This window comes from Chionomys nivalis, chromosome 6, assembly GCF_950005125.1.
Source record: "Chionomys nivalis chromosome 6, mChiNiv1.1, whole genome shotgun sequence".
In the NCBI taxonomy this organism is placed as follows: Eukaryota; Metazoa; Chordata; class Mammalia; order Rodentia; family Cricetidae; genus Chionomys; species Chionomys nivalis.
In genome coordinates this window covers 11,597,476-11,620,062 of record NC_080091.1, presented here as the reverse complement: position 1 = coordinate 11,620,062, position 22,587 = coordinate 11,597,476, and the positions used below count along the sequence as shown (strand labels likewise).

Below are 22,587 nucleotides of genomic sequence, written 5' to 3'. Positions count from 1 at the left end.
TCACATTCCAAACACTCCCAGCCACTGGCCCTTGTGTTCCTGACTCTGTCTTGCCAGAAAAGTGCACACTGTGGCACGGCTGATGCCAGTCTGTCAGCACACACTTCTGTGCCCTGAAGAAGGACCCCTGTGAGGCTCAGTGACACACTCCTGTCATCACAGCACTCAGGAGACTAAGACAGAAGGTTGGAAGTCTTAGGCCAACCTCTGGGATTCCTCTTGAGACTCTGTTGATAAGTAAGGAAAGCTGGAGTGAGGCTCAGCGGGCAGAGCCCTGCCTAGCACGCAGGGCTCCATCAGGTTAGGGGTTCAGGGTCACCCTCGGCTACACTCACAATGTAAGGCCAGCCTGGGCTACGTGAGACCCGGCCTCAAGTAAACACAGCAGAGAATCCCCCAGAACCTCACACACTACCCCTTCCCAGGAGCAGGCCTCGTGGGTGTGCCAGTGTGAGGAGAGCCTGGTGCAGCGTCTGGAGCATGACTTCAAGGTGACCCTGCAGCAGCAGAGCTCGCTGGACCAGTGGGCCAGCTGGCTGGACAACGTGGTCACCCAGGTGCTGAAGCAGCATGCAGGCAGCCCCAGCTTCCCCAAGGCCGCCCGCCAGTTCCTGCTCAAGTGGTCCTTCTACAGGTGAGCTGGGTAGTGGGAGGTGCCACCCCTGAAGTCCACACACCTTCTGGGCCTCTGAGCCTGTAGCAGATAGGGCCGTGTGGGCAAAGGGAGGACTGGAACCCAGCATAGCCTCAGACAACACTATCTCCATAGAAACATAGAAACCATAGAAAACAACACCTGAAACTTCCCGATGGTGAGCTGCCTTTAGGGCCTTGAAGACTCTAAGATGCAGGGAGAGAGAGCCGGGGAGGAGAACGGGGGCACCTGAGTTCCGCTGTCCCCACAGAGTCACCCTGCCAGGTCTGGCATACCAGGTGCACATCTGTGACAATCAGCCTCAAATACATTAAAACCCTGTGGAGACACAAGAGATGAGACTGGGCCAGCAGATCAGAAAACCCCAGGGATGGCAGTGTCCTGAAGTCAGGACAGGAAGTCACACAGAGCAGGAACCTGGAGGAGCTGGTACAGAGACCATGGAGGGTGCCACTTACTGGCTTGCTCAGCCTGCTTTCTTTTTTCTTTCTTTCTTTTTTTTTTTTTTTTTTTTTGGTTTTTCGAGACAGGGTTTCTCTGTGGTTTTGGAGCCTGTCCTGGAACTAGCTCTTGTAGACCAGGCTGGTCTCGAACTCACAGAGATCCGCCTGCCTCTGCCTCCCGAGTGCTGGGATTAAAGGCGTGCACCACCACCGCCCGGCTTTCTTTTTTTTTAAAGTTCACTTATTTATATTTTATGTATAAGTGCTCTGCATGTCTGCCCGCACACCAGAAGAGGGCACCAGATCTCATTATAGATGGTCGTGAGCCACCATGTGGTTGCTGGGAATTGAACTCAGAACCTCTGGAAGAGCAGCCGGTGCTCTTAACCACTGAGCCATCTCCAGGCCAAGCCTGCTTTTTTATAGAACCTAGGACCACCAGCCCAGGGATGGCACCACCCACCATGGGCTGGACCCTCCCGCATCAATCACTAAATGAGAAGAAAATGCCCTGCAGCTGGATCCCACGGAGGCATTTCCTCCGCTGAGGAGCCTTCCTCTCTGATGACTCCAGCTTGTGTCAAGTTGACATGAAATTTGTCAGCAGGGCGGGGCAGAAACTCAGGCTGGGGTTAGAGTTGCAGCTCAAGGGGAAACGGCTGTTTCTGTATGAGGCTTTTCCTAGGGCGGGTGAGATGCAGCACCAGACTGCTCCCTCAGTCACGGCTGCAGGGCCCCTCAACCACATGCACCACGGGAAACTGGGAAAGTCAATATGGAAGGGTTCATGGAGGAAAACATGAGCTGGCCAAGGTGCTGTTTGCAAGGCTGAGGCAGGGGGATCTAAGTTCAACATGAGCCTGGGCCACAGAATAAGACACTGCTCTTTCCCAAAAGAAGAAAGAAAGAGGTGGGGATGTGAAATAGAGAAAAACAGCAGGCGAGAGGCCTCTGAGCAGGCGTGACCCCAAGCGAGCAGCCCACACAACAGCCCGCGCCTGTAATGTCCGTGCAGAGGTGGGATGGGAGGTAACCCCAGGGCTCCCTGACCACCAAGTCACCAAGCCCAGGTGCAGACAAACCCATCTCAAACGAGGCAGACAGAGCTGGGAAGATGCCCAGCAGCAGCTGCTCTGGAGTCCCAGCATGCACATGGGGCTCCCAGCTGTAACTGCAGTTCCAGGCAGTGGCCTCCTGGGGTGCTGCATCCTCAGGGTGCGCTTACAGGCAGGCAATGTGATTAAAAAATAAAAAAATAAAAGAAGAAGGCCGGGCGGTGGTGGCGCACGCCTTTAATCCCAGCACTAGGGAGGCAGAGGCAGGCGGATCTCTGTGAGTTCGAGACCAGCCTGGTCTACAGAGCTAGTTCCAGGACAGGCTCCACAGCCACAGAGAAACCCTGTCTCGAAAAACCAAAAAAAAATAAAAATAAAAAAAAAAAAAATAAAAGAAGAAGAAGAAGAAGTGTCTGTCAATCACCATAGGACAAAACAAGATAGTCCATGACAAATCTAGATTTCACCAATACCTAGCCACAAACCCAGCCCTACACAAAATACTAGGAGGAAAACTCCAACCCAAGGAAGATGGCTACACCAACAAAAACAGACAATTGATGATCTCAGTACAGAAAATCCTGAAGAAGAAAAAATGCACAAATTAACATCACCAACGATGAAAACTAAATTAACAGGAGATAGCAACCACTGGTCATTAATATCCCTTAATGTAAATGGACTCAACTCACCTATAAAAAGGCACAGGCTAACAGTTTGGATACAAAAACAGAATCCATCCCTCTTCTGCATACAAGAAACGCATCTCAACCTCAAAGACAGACATCATCTCAGAGAAAAAGGTTGGGAAAAAATAGACCAATCAAATGGACCTAAGAAACAAGCTGGTGTGCCTATCCTAATATCTAACAAAATAGACTTAAGGCTAAAATCAGTCAAAAGAGACAAAGAAGGACATTTCATATTAGTCACAGGAAAAATCCATCAAGAGAAGATTTCAATACTGAACATCTATACCCCCAAATACAAGGGAACCCTCATATGTCAAAGAAACACTTCTAAAGCTTAAATCATATATTAAACTCCGCACACTAATAGTGGGAGACGTCAACACTCCCCTCTCACCACTGGACAGGTCAGTCAGACAAAAAATGAACAGAGAAATAAGAGAACTAACAGACGTTATGACTCAAATGGAGTTAACAGACGTCTATGGAATATTTCATCCAAGCAGAAAAGAATATACCTTCTTCTCAGCACCTCATGGAACCTTCTCAAAAATTGACCACAAACTCGGTAACAAAACAAACCTCAACAAATACAAAAAATTGGAATGACCCAATGTACCTTATCTGATCACCATGGTTTAAAACTAGAAGTCAACAGCAATACCAATTCCAGAAAACCCACAAACACATGGAAATTAAAAATGCTCACCTGGATCAAGAGAGAAATAAAGGGGGAAATTAAAGACTTCTTGAAATTCAGTGAAAATGACCACACAACATACGCAAATATATGGGACACAATGAAATCATGTTAAGAGGCAAGTTCATAGCACTAATGCCTACATAAAGAAGCTGGAAAAATTCCACACTAATGAATTAACAGAATGTTTGAAAACTTTAGAACAAAAAGAAGCAAACTGGCTGGGCGGTGGTGGCGCATGCCTTTAATCCCAGCACTTGGGAGGCAGAGACAGGCGGATCTTTGTGAGTTCGAGGCCAGCCTGGTCTGTAAGAGCTAGTTCCAGGACAAGCTCCGTAGCTACAGAGAAACCCTGTCTCGAAAACCAAAAAAAAAAAAAAAAAAAAAAAAAGAAGCAAACTGACCTAAGAGAACTAGACAGCAGTAAATAATCTGCAGGCTGCGTTCCTGCCACCCGGCTCCCAGCTGCCTGGCTTATGCTCCAAAATAACAACGCACAAACTGTATTCTTTTAAACACTGCTTGGCCCATTAGCTCTAGCCCTTACTGGCTAATTCTCATATCCCGATCAACCCATCTCTAATAATCTGTGTAGCACCAGTCTTACCGGGAAAGATTCAGCACGTCTGACCTGGTGGCTTGCTTCATCGCATCTGCCCTGGAGAGGAGCAGGCATGCCATCTCTCTGAGGTGTCTTACCTCACTTCCCCTTCCTCCCAGCATTCTGTTCTGTTTACTCCACCCACCTACGTTCTAACCTATCAGGGCCAAGCAGTTTCTTTATTAATTAACCAATGACCTTCCTCCATCAAGAGTGGGTTCTTAGCCAGGCGGTGGTGGCGCACGCCTTTAATCCCAGCACTTGGGAGGCAGAGGCAGGCGGATCTCTGTGAGTTCGAGACCAGCCTGGTCTACAAGAGCTAGTTCCAGGACAGGCTCCAAAACCACAGAGAAACCCTGTCTCGAAAAACCAAAAAAAAAAAAAAAAAAAAAAAAAAAAAAGAGTGGTTTCTTCCAGAAAATCAACAAAATAGACAAACCTTTATCCAAACTAACCAAAAGGCAGAGAGAGAATATCCAAATTAACAAAATCAGAAATGAAAAGAGGGACATAACAACAGACATGGAGAAATACAGAGGATCATCAGGTCATATTTTGAAAACCTGTACTCCACAAAATTGGAAAACTTAAAGGAAATGGACAACTTTCTGGATAAATATCACTTACCAAAATTAAATTAAGACCAGATAAGCAAATTAAACAAACCTATAAGTGCTGAAGGAATAGAAACAGTCATCAAAAGTCTCCCAACCAAAAAAAGCCCACGACCAGATGGTTTCAGCTCAGAATCCTACAGGACTTTAAAAGAAGAACAAATACCAATACTCCTCAAATTATTCCACACAATAGAAACAGAGGGAACATTGTCAAACTCTTTATGAGGCTACAATTACCCTGATACCCAAACCACAGAAAGACAATACTAAGAGAATTACAGACCAACTCACTCAAAACATTGATGTAAAAATACTAAATAAAATACTGGCAAATCGAATCCAAGAACACATCAGAACCATCATCCACCATGATCAAGTCAGCTTCATCCCACAGAAGCAGGGATGGTTCAACATATGAAAATCTGTCAACATAATTCACCACAGAAATGAGCTGAAATATAAAAACCACATAATCATCTCATTAGAAGCCGAAAAAGCATTTGACAATATACAACATCCCTTCATGATAAAGGTCTTGGAGAGAGCAGGGATATGAGGAAAATACCTAAATATAATTAAGGCAATATACAGCAAGCCAACAGCCAACATCAAACTAAATGGAGAGAAACTCCCAGTGATTCCACTGAAATCAGGAACAAGACAAGGTTGTCCACTCTCTCCATATCTATTCAATATAGTTCTTGAGGTCCTAGCTAGAGCAATAAGACACCAAAGGGAGATCAAGGGGATACAAATTGGAAAAGAAGTCAAACTCTCACTGTTTGCTGATGATATGATAGTTTACATAAGTGATCCCAAAAATTCTACCAAGGAACTTCTACAACTCATAAACACTTTCAACAATGTAGTAGGATACAAGGTTAACTAAAAAAAAAAATCAGTAGCCCACCTGTACACAGTTGATCAAAGGGCTAGGGAAGAAATCAGAGAATCAACACCCTTCACAATAGCCACAAATAGCATAAAATATCTCAGAGTAACTCTAACCAAACAAGTGGAAGACTTGTATGACAAGAACTTTAAATCTTTGAAGAAGACACCAGAAAGTGAAAAAAATCTCCCATGCTCTTGGGTAGGCAGAATTAACATAGTAAAAATGGCAATCTTATCAAAATCAATTTACAGATTCAACGCAATGCCCATCAAAATCCCAGCAAAATTCTTCAAAGACCTCCAAAGAACGGTACTCAACTTCATTTGGAAAAGCAAAAAACCCAGGATAGCCAAAACAATCCTGGGCAATAAAGGAACTTCTGGAGGCATCGCAATCCCTGACTTCAAACTCTACTACAGAGCTACAGTACTGAAAACAGCCTGGTATTGGCATAAGAACAAACAGGAGGACCAATGGAACCAAATAAACGACCCGGATATCAATCCACACATCTTCAAACACCTGATCTTTGATTAAAAAAAAAAAAAGCAAAACATATCAAATGGAAAAAGAAAGCATATTTAACAAGTGGTGCTGGCATAACTAGATATCAACATGTAGAAGAATGAAAATAGACCCCTGTCTATCACCATGCACAAAACTCAAGTCCAAATGGATCAAAGACCTCAACATAAAGCCAGCCACACTGAACCTTATAGAAGAGAAAGTGGGAAGTACACTTGAACGCATTGGCACAGGGAACCACTTCCTAAATAGAACCCCAGCAGCACAGACACTGAGAGAAACAATTAATAAACGGGACCTCCTGAAACTGAAAAGCTTCTGTAAAGCAAAGGACATGGTCAACAAGACAAAACAACAGCCTACAGAATAGGAAAAGATCACTAACCCCACATCAGACGGAGGTCTGATCTCCAAAATATACAAAAAATTCAAGAAATTGGACACCAATAAATCACATAATCCAATAAAACAAATGGAGTACAGACCTAAACAGAGAACTCTCAATTAGGAATCTAAAATGGCTGAAAGACACTTAAGGAAATGTTCAACATCCTTAGTCATCAGAGAAATGCAAATCAAAACAACTCTGAGATTGCATCTTACACCCGTTAAGAATGGCCAAGATCAAAAACACTGATGACAACTTATGCTGGGGAGGTTGTGGGGAAAAGGGAACACTTCTGCATTGTTGGTGGGAATGCAAGCTGGTACAGCCCCTTTGGATGTCAGTGTGGCAATTTCTCAAAAAAATTGCAAACAACCTTCCTCAAGACCCAGAGTTAAACAAATACAATAGGGGCTGGAGAGATGGTTCAGTGATTAAGAGCATTGCCTTCTCTTCCAAAGGTCCTGAGTTCAATTCCCAGCAACCACATGGTGACTGACAACCATCTGTAATGAGGTCTGGTGCCCTCTTCTGGCCTGCAGGCATACACGCAGGAAAAATATTGTATACATAATAAAACATAAATATTTTCTTTTAAAAAAAGACCCAGTAATATCACTTTTGGGTCCTTATCCAAAGGATGCTCAATCGTGCCACAAGGACATGTGCTCACCTATGTTCATAGCAGCTTTGTTTGTCATAGCCAGAACCTGGAAACAACCTAAATGCCCCTGCACTGAAGAATGGATAAGGAAAATGTGGTACATTTACACAATGGAGTACTACACAGCAGAAAAAATGACGACAGCTTGAATTTTGCAGGAAAATGGATGGAGCTAGAAAACATTATTTTAAGTGAGGTAATCCGGACCCAGAAAGACAATTATCACATGTACTCACTCATAGGTGGTTTTTAGACATAAAGCAAAGAAAGCCAGCCTACAAACCACATTTCCAGAGAACTTAGACAACAATGCGGACAATAAGAGAGACTTACATAGATCTAATCTATATGGGAAGTAGAGAGTATAAAAAGACAAGATCTCCTGAAATTGGGAGCATGTGGACCTTGGGGAAGGATTGAAGGGGGAAGGGGAGAGGCAGGGAGGGGAGCAGAGAAAAATGCAGAGCTCAATAAATATTAATTTAAAAAGTAGGTGTCTGTGTGTGGCGCAAGCCTTTAATCCCAGCACTTGGAAGGCAGGAGAATCTCTGTGAGTTTGAAGCCTGCCTGGTCTACGGAGCGAGAGAGACAGACAGACAGATAAATGTATTTTTTTTATTTATTTATTTATTTATTTATTTATTTATTTATTGTTTATTTATTTTGGTTTTTTGAGACAGGGTTTCTCTGTGGCTTTGGAGCCTGTCCCGGAACTAACTCTGTAGACCAGGCTGGCCTCAAACTCACAGAGATCTTCCTGCCTCTGCCTCCTGAGTGCTGTGATTAAAGGCGTGCACCACTACCCCCCGGCGTAAATATATTTTTTAAAAAAGCTAAAAACAAAGCAGAAATGTGACAGTGAAGCACTTGGGTTGCTGCCTTCTACCCACCCATGTCCCCCTCCTTTCCTGTGTGTTTGTGGGGCTGGGCGGGCATCCCCTGCCTGTGGAGGCTGTCCTGGGACCTTGAGACCTCCTGGGGCCGTCCCTACAGTGCTTGGCTCCAGGCTCAGAGCTTTCTCTGTCTCTGCCCCAGCTCCATGGTGATCCGGGACCTGACCCTTCGCAGTGCCGCCAGCTTCGGCTCCTTCCACCTCATCCGCCTGCTGTATGACGAGTACATGTTCTACCTGGTGGAGCACCGTGTGGCTCAGGCCACTGGGGAGACGCCCATTGCCGTCATGGGCGAGGTGAGACAGGGAGACCTAGAGGCCCAGGTCCACCCAGACACCCTCATGCTGGCTCATGTCTCTCAAAGCCCCTGGAATTCTTCATAAAGTAGCTCACGCCTGTCTATAACTCCATCTCCCGGGGATCCAGCATCCTCTTCTGGCCTCTGTAGGTATTGCACACACACACTTAGACTAAAGGCAAAGAAATGAAGCCATGCTTGTAATTTGTACGGCCGGCATCAGGACCCCCAAGAACACTGTGTCACTCTGCCCAGTAGCCTCGAGCCACCCCCAGGACCCGGCAGAGGCAGCTCTGGCTATGTCACAGGGGTTTGACTGACATCTCAGGCCCCTCCCTTCTCTTACAGTTCAATGATCTGGCCTCCCTGTCGCTGACCCTGCTGGACAAAGGTGGGTGTGTGCCCTGGCTCCCTCTCTCTTGCACGTAATTATGGGCAGAGCAACTGTGACAGCCTCTGGGGTGGGTTGAGGACCCCAGGAACTGGCATGCAGGTGGTGGGAATCCTGGCCATTTGGTGTGGGCCCCTGTGACACTCTGTCACAGCTTAATGGGGTTGAGAAGAATTCATTGCTGGCCAGACTGGGTAGCACCCAGGCCAGCGGCCACAGGAGACCCTGGTGCGCCTAGATGGTCAGGCAGGACGTGGGGGTGCACCCGGGTGGTCAGGCAGGACATGGGGTGCACCTGCATGGTCAGGCAGGATGTGGGGTGCACCCAGATGGTCAGGCCGGACGTGGGGTGAACCCTCATGGTCAGGCAGGACACGGGGTACACCCGGATAGTCAGGCAGGACACGAGGTACACCCGGATGGTCAGGCAGGACGTGGGGGTGTACCCGGATGGTCAGGCAGGACGTGGGGGTGTACCCGGATGGTCAGGCAGGATGTGGGGTGCACCCGGATGGTCAGGCAGGACGTGGGGTGCACCCGGATGGTCAGGCAGGACGTGGGGTGCGCCCACATGATCAGGCAGGATGTGGGGGTGCGCCCGCATGGTCAGGCAGGATGTGGGGGTGCGCCCGCATGGTCAGGCAGGACGTGGGGGTAGGTGGAAAGTCTTACAGGCCACTATGTTCTTACTGTCCCCTCACCCCTGCAGAGGACATTGGGGATGGACGCACCAGTGAGGCAGATGTGGATGGCCGCAGCTTGGGCGAGCCCCTGGTGAAACGGGAACGGAGTGACCCCAATCACCCACTACAGGGCATCTAGCCCCTTCCCTGGCGCCTTCCACGCACTTCCGGAAGGCGTCGCCTGGCCCTTCAGGGATCTGGACTCTCAGCCTCTCACACTAGTGCCTCTTAGACGATGCCATGTTTACTGTGACCCACGGTGCCCACCCCAGAGGCCAGAGACTGTGGGGAATGCTGGTGGCCGCTCAAGCTGCCCACTCCCTGCTAAGGTATCCCCAGGAGATACAGGGATCCATCTGTCCCTTGTCCCAACAACTTCCCTGCTCCATGTACAAGTTGTGAGGCATATCCCTCCGAATAGCCCCGGCCGCCCCCATGGCTTTTCCACTCAGCTGCTCTCAACTTAGATCACCATTTCAAAGAAAACCTAACCCTCGCTGGGCACTGACCCCGTGCTCTGTTCCATGCACCTCATGGCCTCTTGTGAACAGGCGAGGCCTCCAGGTGCAGGCCCTGGCCCTAGGTGGATCACAGATGCTAAGACATCCTGTCTTACCCTGGACAGGTCCAAGTCCAAGAAGAAAACAGGCTCCGTGTTCGGCCCACCTGTGTCAGCCTGTCAAACTGTCCAGTTCAAGGTCGACACCACACTGGCCCAGGGCCGGGTCTAGGCTGGGTTTGCCCAATTGGCCGCAGCGGTCAGCACTATGTCCACACCTCCCGGCAGCATCCTGCAACCTGTGTACACCACAGGGCCTGGGTCCTGAAGTCTTCCAGACAACCCCCAAACAAGTTATGCTGCCTTCTCTGGCCTGTGGCTGACTCCTTCTCAACCCCAGACCCCAAAATCTCTGGGGACGAATGCTCACCAAGGCTGTGTGGGCCCTGAATTCTAGACGCCCAGCACATGGCTGTGCCACCTCACCACAGTTGCCATGATGGGATTCTGCCCCAAACACAAGCTCCTCCCACAACCTAGGAAGCGCCTCATGAAATATGATAGTTTTCCTCTTTTTGAAAAAAAATGTTCCCCCAATAGTTTTGTGCTGTAATTGTTCTTGGAAAGTTCTTGTGAATGTGTCCGTCACAACACACCTAGAGTCTGTCTGTCTTCATTCACGCGGCGCTGGTCACGTGGAGCCTTCAGAGTGGCTCTCAAGGATGGTGTCCTGAGGACATGGTGCTGGCCAGGCCCGCTCTCTTTTGGAAACCAATACACACCGGCATTTTGCCTTGCACTGTATTGTCCTTTGCCGGGTAGGTGGGTCACCTGTGCTCCAGTCTCAGGGGATCATGTAGGTACCCCCAAAACACCTTGCTTTGGGCAACCAGCCCCCTGCACTGGCCGGCTGGCTCACCAGAGAGAGAAGGCCGAGCCCTTTGACCCCTGGGTCTCTTGCTTCCAGGAGTGACAGGCTGGTGACCCTAGCAAGGTCAGCCCCAAGCTGGTGACAGCAGGACACAAGCTTGCATGGGGTGGCCCTTCCAGACACAACAGAATAAATGCACGCTCTTGTCCCCGGCACCGGATAGGCACCTCTTAGGGCTTTGTCTGTGCCATGGTGGGCGCAAATGTTGGCTCTCCTAGGGATTTGGGGTGAGTATGTATCCCAGAAGTGGCTCTGCCCATGGAGAGCTTTTCAGGGTGGAACTGGGAATAGGCTCCTGGGGTGGCCCCTGTTCCTTACGGGACACCCCAGGAAGGTAGACACATGACCCCCAAACTGCTGCTCGGGGGCCAGGTCCACACATGTGAGACAGCAGGCTTCAGCAAGCCCAGACCCTCTAGTCCAGGAAGGGAGCCCTGGGGGACCCCAGTGGGGACAGAGGTGACATCTTAGTCCCTTCTCTGGCTGCTGTGACAAAACCAACCAGCAAAAGCGACCGAAGGCTGGAAGGGCTTGATGTGGCTCACGGAATGCAGCCAGGCATGCAGGAAGGCCTGGTGGCAGGCAGGAGCATGAGGTGGTATCTGGGCGCTCAGCTGGCTTTTTCCTGCTTCACACTGAGTGTGCGCGTGTGCGTTTGTGCACACATGTGTGCGTGCGGTGTGTGAAGGTTTAAGGATAGTTTTTGGGAGTCAGTCTCTCATCCTCATGTGGGTCTCAGGAATTGAACTTAGGTCATCTGCCCTGGCAGCAAGCACCCTTACCCACTGAGCCATCTTGCCAGCCCATTTCACACCAGAACTCTCCAGACTGTCCAGCAGGAACCACACAGCCCTTCATTCCTTCTGGGGAACAGGCTCAGACCATCCTCGTCTCCCACTGAAGTGGCAAAGCCAAGTCAGAAACTCGATATGGGGCTGGAGAGATGGCTCAGAGGTTAAGAGCACTGACTGCTCTTCCAGAGGTCCTGAGTTCAATTCCCAGCAACAACATGGTGGCTCACAACCATCTGTAATGAGATCTGGCGCCCTCTTCTGGTGTGTGGGAAGCAGAATGTTGTACACATAATAAAAAAAAAAAAAAAAAAAGTTGAAAAAAGAAACTCGATGTGGCCAGAGGAGAGTGGCTCCCAGCCTCCCCTGAGGAGAGCGGCCCCCAGCCTCCCTCAGAGCCAGGTGTGCTCTGTGAGCAGTGAGGGAATGGAGGCTTCTGAGACGGGAGATGACGCCCTGGGGCTGAAACAGGGTCACACTGGAGTCCAGGACCCATCAGGTCCCAGGCAGGGATACTGGCAAGACTGAGGGTGCTGGGACCTTGTACAGAAAGCCTCTGGGAGGCCCTGTGAGCACAGCAGGCTGCACACCATTTCCATGCTGTCCCAAGAAGGACGAGCTCACTGGAATGAAGATACGATGGCTGGAACACCACCAGCCACCTTGGGCCTCTAGACGGAAGTCCCTTGGTAGGGATAAGATAGAAGCCTGGCTCTTCTGTGTCTTAGTTCCTGTTTGGTCACTCAGAGACACCATGACAAAGGCAGCTTTAGAAAGAAAGCATCAGCACTCAGGAGGCAGAGGCAGGAGGATCTCTGGGAGTTCGAGGCCAGCCTGGTGGTCTACAAGAGCTAGTTCCAGGACAAGCTCCAAGGCTACAGAGAAACCCCGTCTCGAAGGGAAAAAAAACAAAACAAAAACTTGTTGCTTAATAAACGAGATGCCCACTCCCAGGGAAACATTCTCTTCCTGAAGCACATGCCCTTGACCCTGGTTCTCCTCCCATCTCTGGCTGGTGTGTGTCCCATCCCTGGGTCCTGCTCCAGGCCCTGCCCCACCCCCACCCCCTTTAGAAATAGCGATATCCACTCTCAGGAATGCTGGGCTTGCCAGCACCTGGCCCTCAGCAACAGCACACAGAAATTCAGAAATGCCAGAGACTCTTGGAGTGGTGGCAGGGGTGGGGTGGCACAGGTGTGGCATTGCCATTCAGACACTCACAGGACAGGCAGCTGGGCATCGCCCTTCAGCCGAGTGTCTCCCCTTCCTGTTTTCTGGGGCAAGCTCATGGGGAGTTTAGAGCACTAATCGGCCCCGAATGGTGTGTGATGTGGAAGCCAAAGGAGGACCTTGGAGGAGGTCTCTGGCTGAAACTGGAAGTAGGTGATGCCCACCGAGCCCCACCCCCACCCGGCACTGTCTCCATCCCTGTGCTGCTGGAATTATCTGGCTGAATTATCTGGCTGCAGCTTTTATCTTCAAGGAGAGGGACTCACTATGTAGCTGGAACTATGTAGCTCAGGCTGGCCTCAAACTCCCGGAGCGCCACCAGCCCCTGCCTCCCGCGTGCTGGTCTTGAAGGCTGAGTAGCAGCAGATTTCCTTGAGGTCCTGACCTCCTGCCCCCACTTAGCTCTGAGGTGCTGGAGGGTGCCTGCCAGTCAAAGGTCTCCCCACTGCGCCCCAGCCCTTTCATCATTTATCTCAATTGACATTTCATCGGGGAAGCTTCCTGGGGGTCCCCCAGCCCGATGAGGAGCACTTCCATGCCTTACGGTGTTCTCCACCCAGGATTCCCAGCTCTTGTGTACATCGCTCTACAGTCAAACAGCCACATCTCCCAATCCCGACACCCCAGTGCTCAGCCAGCACTGGAGGGGAGGAGGTGCCAGGAGATGGCGGTCTCGCATCACAGCGGAATTAAGGTGGGCTGCTCAGCAGGCAGAACATTTGCCCATACCCAGGACTCCGCGGGGGGGGCAGGAAGATCAGGGGTTCAAGGCCACTCTCAACTCCAGAGGTCTGAGGCCAGTCTGGGCTACAAGAGACCTGTCTGGAAAAAGAAAAGCAAACTGGGCATGGTGGTACATGCCTTGAGGGAGTCTAATCCCTGTGAGTTCCAGGCCAAGCCAGGGCTATACACCGAGACCCTGTCTCAAGAGAGAATGACAGCCATGTGGGACAGCGGCCTCAGGCTTGAGCGCGACAGAGCAGGGGGTATGGAGTCAGAGAACAGCTCTTTGGAGCTGGCTCTCTCCACCTTCACACAGGTCTGGTCTGGGAATCCCGCCGTTCTTGCTCAGACACCCTTCTGGTACACTCAGCTTTTTGGGAAAAGCTCCCACAGCGCGGCACCCTCCCCCAAAGCCTACGCCTGCCCCACAAACAAGCCAGCAGCTCTGGCAGTCATGTCCTCCATGACACGGATGTCAGCAATCACGCTGAGGTTGAACCCAGCTCCCCAGATACCCCACAGCCCCAAACAGCAGCAATAACCTCCCTGTGCTCCCTCATGGGGACACGAGGTGTGGACAGCTGGCGGGAGTCGGGGAGAGCCACCCTCCAGGACCTGCCTTGCACACTGTGTGGCTCTGGGCAGGTGTCCACTGCTCTCTGGACTACCAAAGGAACATACAAGGGACACCTCCTCAGCACTAGGGTTACAGCCGTGAACCACCATGAGTGCTTCATGTAACACTGTGGGTGGAGCCCAGGGCCTTGTATGAGGAACTGAGCCCAAGCTGAGCCCTAAGTACTTTACCAACTGAACCCTAACACCCCACCCTACTGAGGTACAGTCCAACCCCTATGTCCTCATTTCTTTTAGACTGGGCTGTCCTTTGTGGCCCCAAATGACCTCCATCTCCCCTGTCCCAGCCTCCTGAGTACAGGGTAAGAGTTCAGTGCCAACCCTGACCTCAGGTTCCCGGCTGAACTCCGAAGGCGTCTGGCAACTGCCAGGTCCTCCTGGCCTCACCGTGCAGTCTGAGCAGCACACAGCAGAGATCAAATCGCTTTAATTGGGGGCAGCTCCCGGGTCCAGCCTGGGTCCTGTGGCAGCGGGGCCAGCGGGGCCAGCCAGGCCTGCGGTCTGCCTGTGTCTGCCACCTGGTTTCCCTTTCTTGGTGGATGCGGCAGTCTTCTTCCCCAACTGATCGGACTGCAGGCCGGGGGCCATGTCAGTGACAGGGACCCCCACATGGGGCAGCGGCTCATCATCTAGGGCCTTGAAGCTGAAAACATAATCCACACTCGCCACGGCATCCAAGACCTCGGGGACACCATAGTCGAAGGACAGTAGCTCATCCGGCAAGTGCAGGGAGCGGATGTCGGCTGAGCAATCGTCCCCACCGCCACCACTGCCTCGTGGGCCAGGCCCAGAGCCCCTGCGCAGGGCCGCCTCCGGCTCAGTGCCACCAGGGAGACAATCGAAAAGTTTCATGGCATCTTCTAGAAGGACCTTGTCCGGAAGGAAGAACGCACGGGCCACTTCGGGAGGCATGGTCTCACCCGAGCCCACTGGGGTGACATCCTCTGTCCCGACCACCTTGGGCTCCACAGGCCCAGGAGGGAACTGCAGACCCGGCCTGGCCACAGCATTGCCCTGCAGCTCCCTGGGGGCTTCGATGGGCCTCACGGTCACCTGGGGCCCTGGGAACTGGCTGGCATGGCCACTGAGTTGGCCATAGGGCCCAGGTGGCAGGCCGGGTGCTGTGGGGACAGTGACGAGCAAGGAAGACGGCTCAGTCTCTTTGGGGGCTGGGAGGGGTGCCAGGCCGTCTCTAAGCATCTCCATGAAATTGAGGGGCCCTCCGTCCCCCACAAAGCCCAGTGCCTCGGGACCAGGCTCCTCAGATGGAAGGTAGTGTGTGAGGTACTGCGGCCCGCCAGGAGCCGGCTGGTAGTGGGGGTAGAGAGGAGGCGGAGGCCCTGGGGCCTTGAGGTAGGATGGGGCCTCCAGCACGTAGCCGCCAGACAAGGTGGGACCCCCAGCCACCGCCACCTTGTACAGAGATGACTGGCCGAAGTCAGAGGGGGCCCACTCGATTCGGTAGATGCGAGGGTCGAAGAAGCAGCCGCAGGGAGCCATCTGGAAACCTGTAGGTGGTAGACACTCTGAGTGTCCATGGGGAAACCAGGCCATGGCATGGGGGCACGGAGGACATAGCCCTCACCTCGAAAGTGCCTTGCATATATACTGGCTTTGTTCAGTAGTCATCTGGGGACTCGTGGGGACACGACACTCAGAGACTGTTGGGGAGACTCCTATTCTCAGGGGAGCCGCAACCTGAGCTTGTGAGTGGCTGGGCCTTGTGGAGAGCCTTACCTAGTGGGAGCTGTTGTCACCAAGGCAAGCTTCAGCCTGCTCTCTAGTGGCACAGGGGTTAGTATGGGGGGATCTGTCTGGGGTACAGAGGCGGCCCAAGGTCTCATCTTGGGTCAGGATGGAGACTGCTCTTAGCATGGCATGCTCTGGGCACTGGCCAGTACCTGCTGGAGGCCCTGAAAGCGCATCCTGGTCTGCGGGAGTCTGATAGAGCAAGCTGGCGCTGCCTGTGGACAAAGGCAGCCGGTGGGTGGAGCGGAGCCGGGCCCCAGGGCCATCATATGCCCCGCCCACCACTACCATCATACCTATGGTGGGAAGGGGTTCAGGGACAGCTGGCACCTTGGTGCCCTCCAGGCCCCGTGGGCCGAAGCCTTCCTGGGGTATGGCTGGGGGGTAAAGGGTTTTGGGTTGCTGCATGGGGGAGACAGGCCACCCCGGGGGGCGCCGGGTGGCAGCAGAGGCACCTTGGGGACAGAGTTCCACTAGGTTCTGTTTGCCCTGTTGCTAGGTGGAGGGTTCCAGGTCAGGGTGGGCACACCACCCAGGTTCCAGGGTGGGGGTGGACAGGACAGTGACTCCCTCCACTTCCTGGGCAGACACACCCTGGGCCAGGTCACCCCAATTCACAACTACAAGGGCGCTGGCCAGAAGAACAGGATAACCAGGAGTCAGGAAACAGGGCAGACGGGGACCTGCAGGAAGAGGGAAGGACACTGCCTCAGACTTGTAAAGAAAGCTGAGCATGATGGCAGGTGCCTGCCCAAAGTTCCAGGAGTTCAAGGCCACCCTAGGAAACTCAAAGCTTTATTTCAAAAACACAGCACAGAAAACAAGTCGTAGAAGAATGAATTTATTGTCTCGGTTGGCTACTTGTAGGCGCTGGCTTTGTGTTTGGGCAGGAAGGTGAAGCCAGGTGGGACTGGTCCAAGCAGCATCTCACTGTGAGGAGGGTGACAGACAGGTCAGGTCCGGGCCTCCTAGCATCACCCCGCAGAACCCTGGCCGGCGGGTACCTGATGCGAATCCAGTCCGTGGCCTGTTGGCTGGCCATGAGTGTCTCTAGGTGGTCACGGCCTAGGTAGCAGGGCGGCCTCTCGTTGATCCTCTGTGGGAGTCGCTCCAGCAGGCCCACGGGCACATACCTGCGGGCCAGGGAGGACAGAGGAGGTCATAGGCCGGGAAGGCCTGAGCCCGTGACCCCCAGCCTGAGCCCGCTCCCTGGCTGATGCCCACCTGCAAAGGAAGGAAAGCCACTCGAGAAGGAAGCGCCGGGTCCGCTCCACTCCTTGCGTGTCGGAGCCCCAGTGTTCCAGGCCATAGTGTGTGAAGTCCCTCAGGATGTCCAGGCGCTCAGAGGACGAGATGTCCCAGTGCCTCTGTTCCTTGATCTCCGTGAACAGCCAGGGCTTGAGCAAGGCGCCACTGTAAAGGGACGCAGTCAGTGGGGATCCGTTGCCTCCTGCCAGACACCTCAGCACCTGCCTCGTCCACCCAGCAGCCCCAGGTGTAGAAACTTCTAGCATCCCCATCCAAGCTCAGCTGTCACTCACCGGGCGATCATGACCCCTGCGACCCCTGTCTGCATGGCACAGTTGGCGTCCTCGAACGAAAGGATATCTCCATTTCCTTAAGAGACAGAGGGGGGTCTTGGCAGTGGGATTTCCCAGGGACCCAATGTCTCCCGTCTTCCTAGCTGAGAGACACAGCAGGGTTGAGTGGCCCCGGAAGCTCTGGGCACCTACCGAACAGGGGCATGGGGCTGGCCACCTTGGCGCACTGCTCGATGTAGGGCCAGTCAGCCAGCCTGGTGTAGCGCTGCTCCCGGGAGCGGCCATGGAGCTGGGAGGGAGGCGCCGTGATGAGGAGGGAAGGTGGAGGGGCCAAGGGTGGAGGGGGTGGGGGCAAGGGAGACAGCAAGGAACCAAAGAGAGACAGAGAGCAAGGAACCAGGAGAGCCATAGTGACTCCAAGACAGGACCACACTGCCCCTGACACCCACCGTGACCAGTGCGACACCCCAGTCCCGCAGCTCAGGCAGCAGACGGTGCGCTAGGCTCACACGCTCCTGGACACCTGTGCGCATCTTCACAGTCAAAGGCACATCCAACACCTGTGGGCACAGGGCAGAGGGGAGCACGTGGCAGGACCCTGTGGGGAGGAGGAGGGGCACATCCCAAGAGCCCAGGTTACCTCGTTCACGCCCCGCACGATCTGCTGGAACTTGGCTGAGCGATTCATGAGTGCACAGCCGCCACCCTGTGGGACACGGACACCCTGGTGACTCCCTGAGAAAGGCAGACTCTCCCGATGGGCACCCGTACATAGCTGAATTGCCTGCCATCTGGCTCAATGTGCTCCACGTCCAGATAGGGACAGGAGGACAGGGTCCTCGGCTTGGGCCACACACCCTCCCCGGCTCATCACCTTCTTGTAGACAAGGTCGATGGGGCAGCCCACATTGATGTCCACAAAGTCCACGTCAATGGTGCGGTTCAGGAGCTCAGCACATTTGGTCATGGTGTCAGGGAAGGCCCCCTCCAGCTGCCCCAGGCAAAGTGTGGTTAGTGACCAGCCCACTGGGGTTAGCACACAGCCCACAGACACCAGAATGGGGAGGCATTGTTTTCCAACATTCCAGCGCCTTCCAACCGCCCTCAGGGCAAACACTGACTTGCACTCCAAAGATGTCCTCACAGGGGTGGCGCTTGAGCAAGGCCCACTCGGACATCTGTCCCTGCAGGAGGTTTGTGCACACGGCCATCTCACCGCAGGTCACATCCGCACCGAAGCGCTTGCAGATGCGGCGAAAGGGTAGGTTCCCACACTGCCAGGACAGGGGCAGGTTCAGGCCTCAGAAGTCAGCAAAGCCGGGACACCAGCCACCGGCAATGCCCAGAAAACCCCTGAGCTGCCCCCCATAGCCACCTCCTACCGTGGTGAGCGGAGCAAGGTACAGTTTCCCACTAATGTCCAGCTGGAGGGGAAGAGAGCGTCTGTTGGAGTCAGCCCCCCCCCCCACACACACACCATCCACAACGATGCTCCCTCCACACCTGGGCCTCCCTCTGTGCACACCATGTCTGTGTCTCTTAGGAGACAAGTTCACCAGCGCCCAGGCTCCTATACTGAAGGGCTCTATTCAACCTTTAAAACCCGTCTCAATGGCCTCCCTTCAGGAACCTTCCATGCTGCTCCCTTCGCCCCTCAGGTTCCGTCCTGAGACAGGATTATGGACAATCCAGCTCCCATGCCTGCATTCTTACCCGCTTCTTCTCACAGGGTCGCAGCCGAATGACGTCCTCGTCCGTCAAGGGGCCACAGGTGGACACAGGGCTGCCATGCGGGGTGCTGGCCCCTCCCGCAGTGTCCAGCTGGGCATGGCAACTGATCTGCTCTAGGGTAACCGTGGCTACAGAGGTCTCAGGGATGGGCATGGGGCCCTGGGTGAGGCGGCGCAGGGCCTCCTCGGCCCGCTCGAAGCACACTTGGCGCTTCCTCAGCTGCTGCTGCAGGGTCCTGTTGAGGCCATTGCGCACTGGCGGGAGGTCCGCACAGCGGGCCACTACCTCCTCTTGCACCAGGTTCTGGCCCTCGGGCCCAAGGTGTGCCCTGGCAAAGCGACAGGTCACGCTGTAGGGGCACCGGCCGAAGGTGTCGAAGAGCACACAGCGGGGGCCCAGGTCTGCTGGCTTGGTCTCCAGATAGCGCCCCACATCGTGCAGGAAGCGGCACCGGTCACCAAAGGCACACGTGGCCGACTCCTGTGAGGGACATGAGGGAGGGGCCGGGAGAGGAGAAAGTGGCCAGGGTGGTTGCGAGGGATTATTCTCCCAGCTGTGTGTGTGAGCAACCCTAGCGTGCCTGTGGGGCCAGCTCTAAAGCTGGAACCGTGCCAGGCTCACGTGAGGCTGGAGATCACATTGGCTCAGGAGTGACCAAGAGCCCCGGCTGCTCTTGCACACGATCGGGTTTGATTCCCACACCGTGTGGCGACTCACAACAGCCTGTAACTCGGGTACTAGGGTGGCCAAAGCCCTCTTTAAAGGACAGGTCTCTCTGTTTTAGGTCTCTTTGGAAACAGCATCATGGTAAACTTGAAACAGATTCATCAGACCAGCATGGGCCACAGAAGACACAAAAAGGTCAGTGTGGCCTCAGATGCCAGCGCGGCAGTGGGCAGGCTAAGTGCAGGAGTTCCTGAAGGCAGCACTCTGCGCCCGCGAGAAAGCAAGAAGCCAAAGGCCGTGTGCATGTTCCAGCACAGCGGCAGCAGGCTTTGAGATGACAGGCCCATGGTGCACCCTCAGACCCCCTCTCACCTGGAGGAGGGACGGGCAAAGCCGCTCCTTGTCATAGTGCGTTGGCTTCATGTGGGGCCGGCTTTTGTTTTGGCCTCGGGCCCTCTTGGGCACCTGTCGTTGCTCGGGAGGCTCAGGAGGCTCAGGAGGCTCCTCTGTCTTCCCGTTCTCCTGCCCATCTTCCAGGCGTATCCTCTTGGCCTTGGGCTCGGCTGGGTCACTGCCATCAGGGTCTCCGGCGGGTGTTTCCTGGCACACATCCTCCGGCTTGTCTGCGTCCAGGTATTGGTGGAACTGTTCCTTGGTGGTGCGGTACCTGCCAGAGAGGTTGGCATAGGGAAAGGGGCCTGGCGACCAATGTCCTCGCTCACACACTTCTATAGACCAGAGGCTCGCTGCTTAGGTCAGCTCTCACCCTGCGGCACCCCAGCGACTGAGCGACACCTATTTGTGTTTCTGTTCAGAGAATTGCACTATTACAGGTTGTAATGCACAAACACCAACAAATCACGTTAGACTACAGAGAAACTACAAGTCCCAGAACGCTTGGCCGTTAGACTCGAGCTGCCACGCTTCCCAGGTAGCCTTTCGGCCCGCTTACAGAGACGCAGTCTATAACCGCATCGGGAAGTAGCAATGCAGCGCGTCATTTTTTTTTTCTGGCCCGCGCTCGGAAACTACAAGCCCCAGCATGCACCGCAGCCTCGAGGCAGCGTCCTCACACTGCACACGCGCACAGCCGTCTCTAAGGCTTGTGACAGCCGACAACGTGTTACTCTCCATCGAGACAGTGGGGCCGCCACACCTCCCGGCATGCACCGCGTTCGCCGCGCTACGGACGCCGGGAAGGCCCCCATCAGCTTCGCCGGCCCGCACCAGTGACTCACTGAGCTTTAATGGGCGCTACGCCCCGTTCGCACGCGCCAACTCCGGAGTCACCGCCACCACCTCTCTCGGCTGCCGCTTCTGCATCCTCCGCCATCGACGCCCCTTACGGCAGCTCTGGAGTGTGGCACGAAAGTCTTCCGGGTCGTGCGTGTCCGCCAAAGCCTACCGAGCGGAGTGCGCATGCTCAGACCGCACCAATGGCGCTAAGGGGCGCGTGCGCACGGCCCTTCAGGGGGCGGGGCTTCGGCTCGTTGGCTCTTCCAGGAACCGGAAGTGCCCGAGGGTTCCCGCGGGGTTCACACACCGATCACCGGTGGACCTCGAACTCTCAGATATCCTCCTGCCTCTGTCCCCGGAGTGTTGGGAGTAAAGACGGGTGCCACTGTCGCCTTTCCTTTCTCCTCTGTGTCACGTGTGTATGGGGGGGCTTCTCAGCTCTCCCGCGCGGGCTGCAGCAGGCGCTCCTCCCCACCGATCTCGGGATGGAGCCCACTGCGCACAAGGCCCCGTGCCCCCCCATCCGGATACCTGGGGGAGGGGGTGGAGGCATCAGGATCGGGAGTTCAAAGGTCATCCCGGTTTCGAGACCAGCCTGAGCTACACGTCTCAAAAACCGAAGCCAAGTCCAACAAATCAATAGGTATATTCATTTAATTCTTGGAGTCAGGGGGTCTCACTCTGTAGCCCAGGCTGGTCCTCAACGCACGAAGCAGACACAAGGGGAAACCGAGGCCCAGAGAGAGAAAGGCATTAATAAGCCTGAGACCTCGGTGGTGGCCTGTTGCTCTCTGCCTCTCCCTGCAGGACGACGTGGGGATAACACGATGCGCTTGGAAAGGCTGGGGCTCCTTGTAGTGTCCCTTGGATTGCGACGAGGACACAGTGGGGGAAACTGAGGCCCGCAGAGGGCGACCCCCTCCTTCCGCGCAAGGCAGCCCGCGGCCGCGGTACGGTACCGACGTTAACCGCGGCGACGGCGCCGTTGGCGAGCGCTTACCGCGTACCGGGCCTCGATTTCCTACTCCGGCCCGAGCCGCCATCGCCGCCCCGCCCCACAGCGCAGCCAGAGTCCTCGCCACCCCTCGCTTACGGTGTTCCCTCCTCCAGGGACACCGCACACCCGCCCCTTTCTCTCTGGCATTTCCACACCCAGGGGTACCCCGGCGTCGCCTTTGGGGCGTCCGTGCTCCCTGAACAGTGGGATCCGGATAATCCCCCGGAGCTGTGGCAAGCCGTACCCAGACCTGAACTCGGCTCACACCGGGAAACAAGGGGGTCAGGAGGGAGACTGAGGCACCAAGTGGGCGCAGGGAAGACTCCGGGTCCCAGCTGCTGCGTCCTTCCACCTTCTTCTCTG

The 22,587-nt window shown here is 54.1% G+C and overlaps 3 protein-coding genes across 4 annotated transcripts in view; 1 reads left to right on the top strand and 2 right to left on the bottom strand.

Annotated features, from left to right (window-relative positions):
- Nucleotides 1-10,632, top strand: part of Rfx2 (regulatory factor X2) — a 62,088-nt gene extending 51,456 nt beyond the window's left edge. For both annotated transcript variants that reach the window (XM_057771764.1, XM_057771763.1), the window contains 4 exons: nt 426-634; nt 8,265-8,418; nt 8,769-8,811; nt 9,521-10,632. In XM_057771764.1, the coding sequence (XP_057627747.1) occupies nt 426-634; nt 8,265-8,418; nt 8,769-8,811; nt 9,521-9,633 (519 nt within the window). In that variant the 3' untranslated portion in view covers nt 9,634-10,632. The remainder of the gene's footprint in view (nt 1-425; nt 635-8,264; nt 8,419-8,768; nt 8,812-9,520) is intronic.
- A 4,098-nt stretch (nt 10,633-14,730) lies between these two features.
- On the bottom strand, nt 14,731-16,461 carry Prr22 (proline rich 22). Its single transcript, XM_057771024.1, has 3 exons — nt 16,350-16,461; nt 16,206-16,268; nt 14,731-15,812 (listed from the first exon to the last, which is right to left on the bottom strand). Exons 1-3 carry the CDS (start codon nt 16,459-16,461, stop codon nt 14,731-14,733), a joined length of 1,257 nt encoding a protein of 418 aa, XP_057627007.1.
- Nucleotides 16,462-16,882: 421 nt separating this feature from the next.
- Dus3l (dihydrouridine synthase 3 like) lies at nt 16,883-21,399 on the bottom strand. Its single transcript, XM_057772045.1, has 13 exons — nt 21,230-21,399; nt 20,364-20,658; nt 19,308-19,805; nt 18,977-19,018; nt 18,716-18,868; nt 18,469-18,585; nt 18,235-18,300; nt 18,044-18,154; nt 17,787-17,883; nt 17,595-17,670; nt 17,278-17,466; nt 17,058-17,186; nt 16,883-16,983 (listed from the first exon to the last, which is right to left on the bottom strand). The coding sequence occupies exons 1-13, from the start codon at nt 21,322-21,324 to the stop codon at nt 16,911-16,913; spliced, it is 1,941 nt and encodes a 646-aa protein (XP_057628028.1). The 5' UTR covers nt 21,325-21,399; the 3' UTR covers nt 16,883-16,910.
- Nucleotides 21,400-22,587: the final 1,188 nt, after the last annotated feature.

Bases quoted from the DNA above. Each gene is read 5' to 3' on its own strand.
- Prr22 (XM_057771024.1), bottom strand. From the start codon at position 16,461: ATGCAGCAACCCAAAACCCTTTACCCCCCAGCCATACCCCAGGAAGGC. The intron at 16,269-16,349 runs GTATGATGGTAG...CTTTGTCCACAG, and splicing joins TGAACCCCTTCCCACCATAG to GCAGCGCCAGCTTGCTCTAT. The intron at 15,813-16,205 runs GTACTGGCCAGT...TACCACCTACAG, and splicing joins GCTTTCAGGGCCTCCAGCAG to GTTTCCAGATGGCTCCCTGC.
- Dus3l (XM_057772045.1), bottom strand. From the start codon at position 21,324: ATGGCGGAGGATGCAGAAGCGGCAGCCGAGAGAGGTGGTGGCGGTGAC. The intron at 20,659-21,229 runs GTGAGTCACTGG...CCTCTCTGGCAG, and splicing joins GTAGCGCCCATTAAAGCTCA to GTACCGCACCACCAAGGAAC. The intron at 17,187-17,277 runs GTGGGCATCAGC...CCTGGCCCGCAG, and splicing joins TGGCTTTCCTTCCTTTGCAG to GTATGTGCCCGTGGGCCTGC.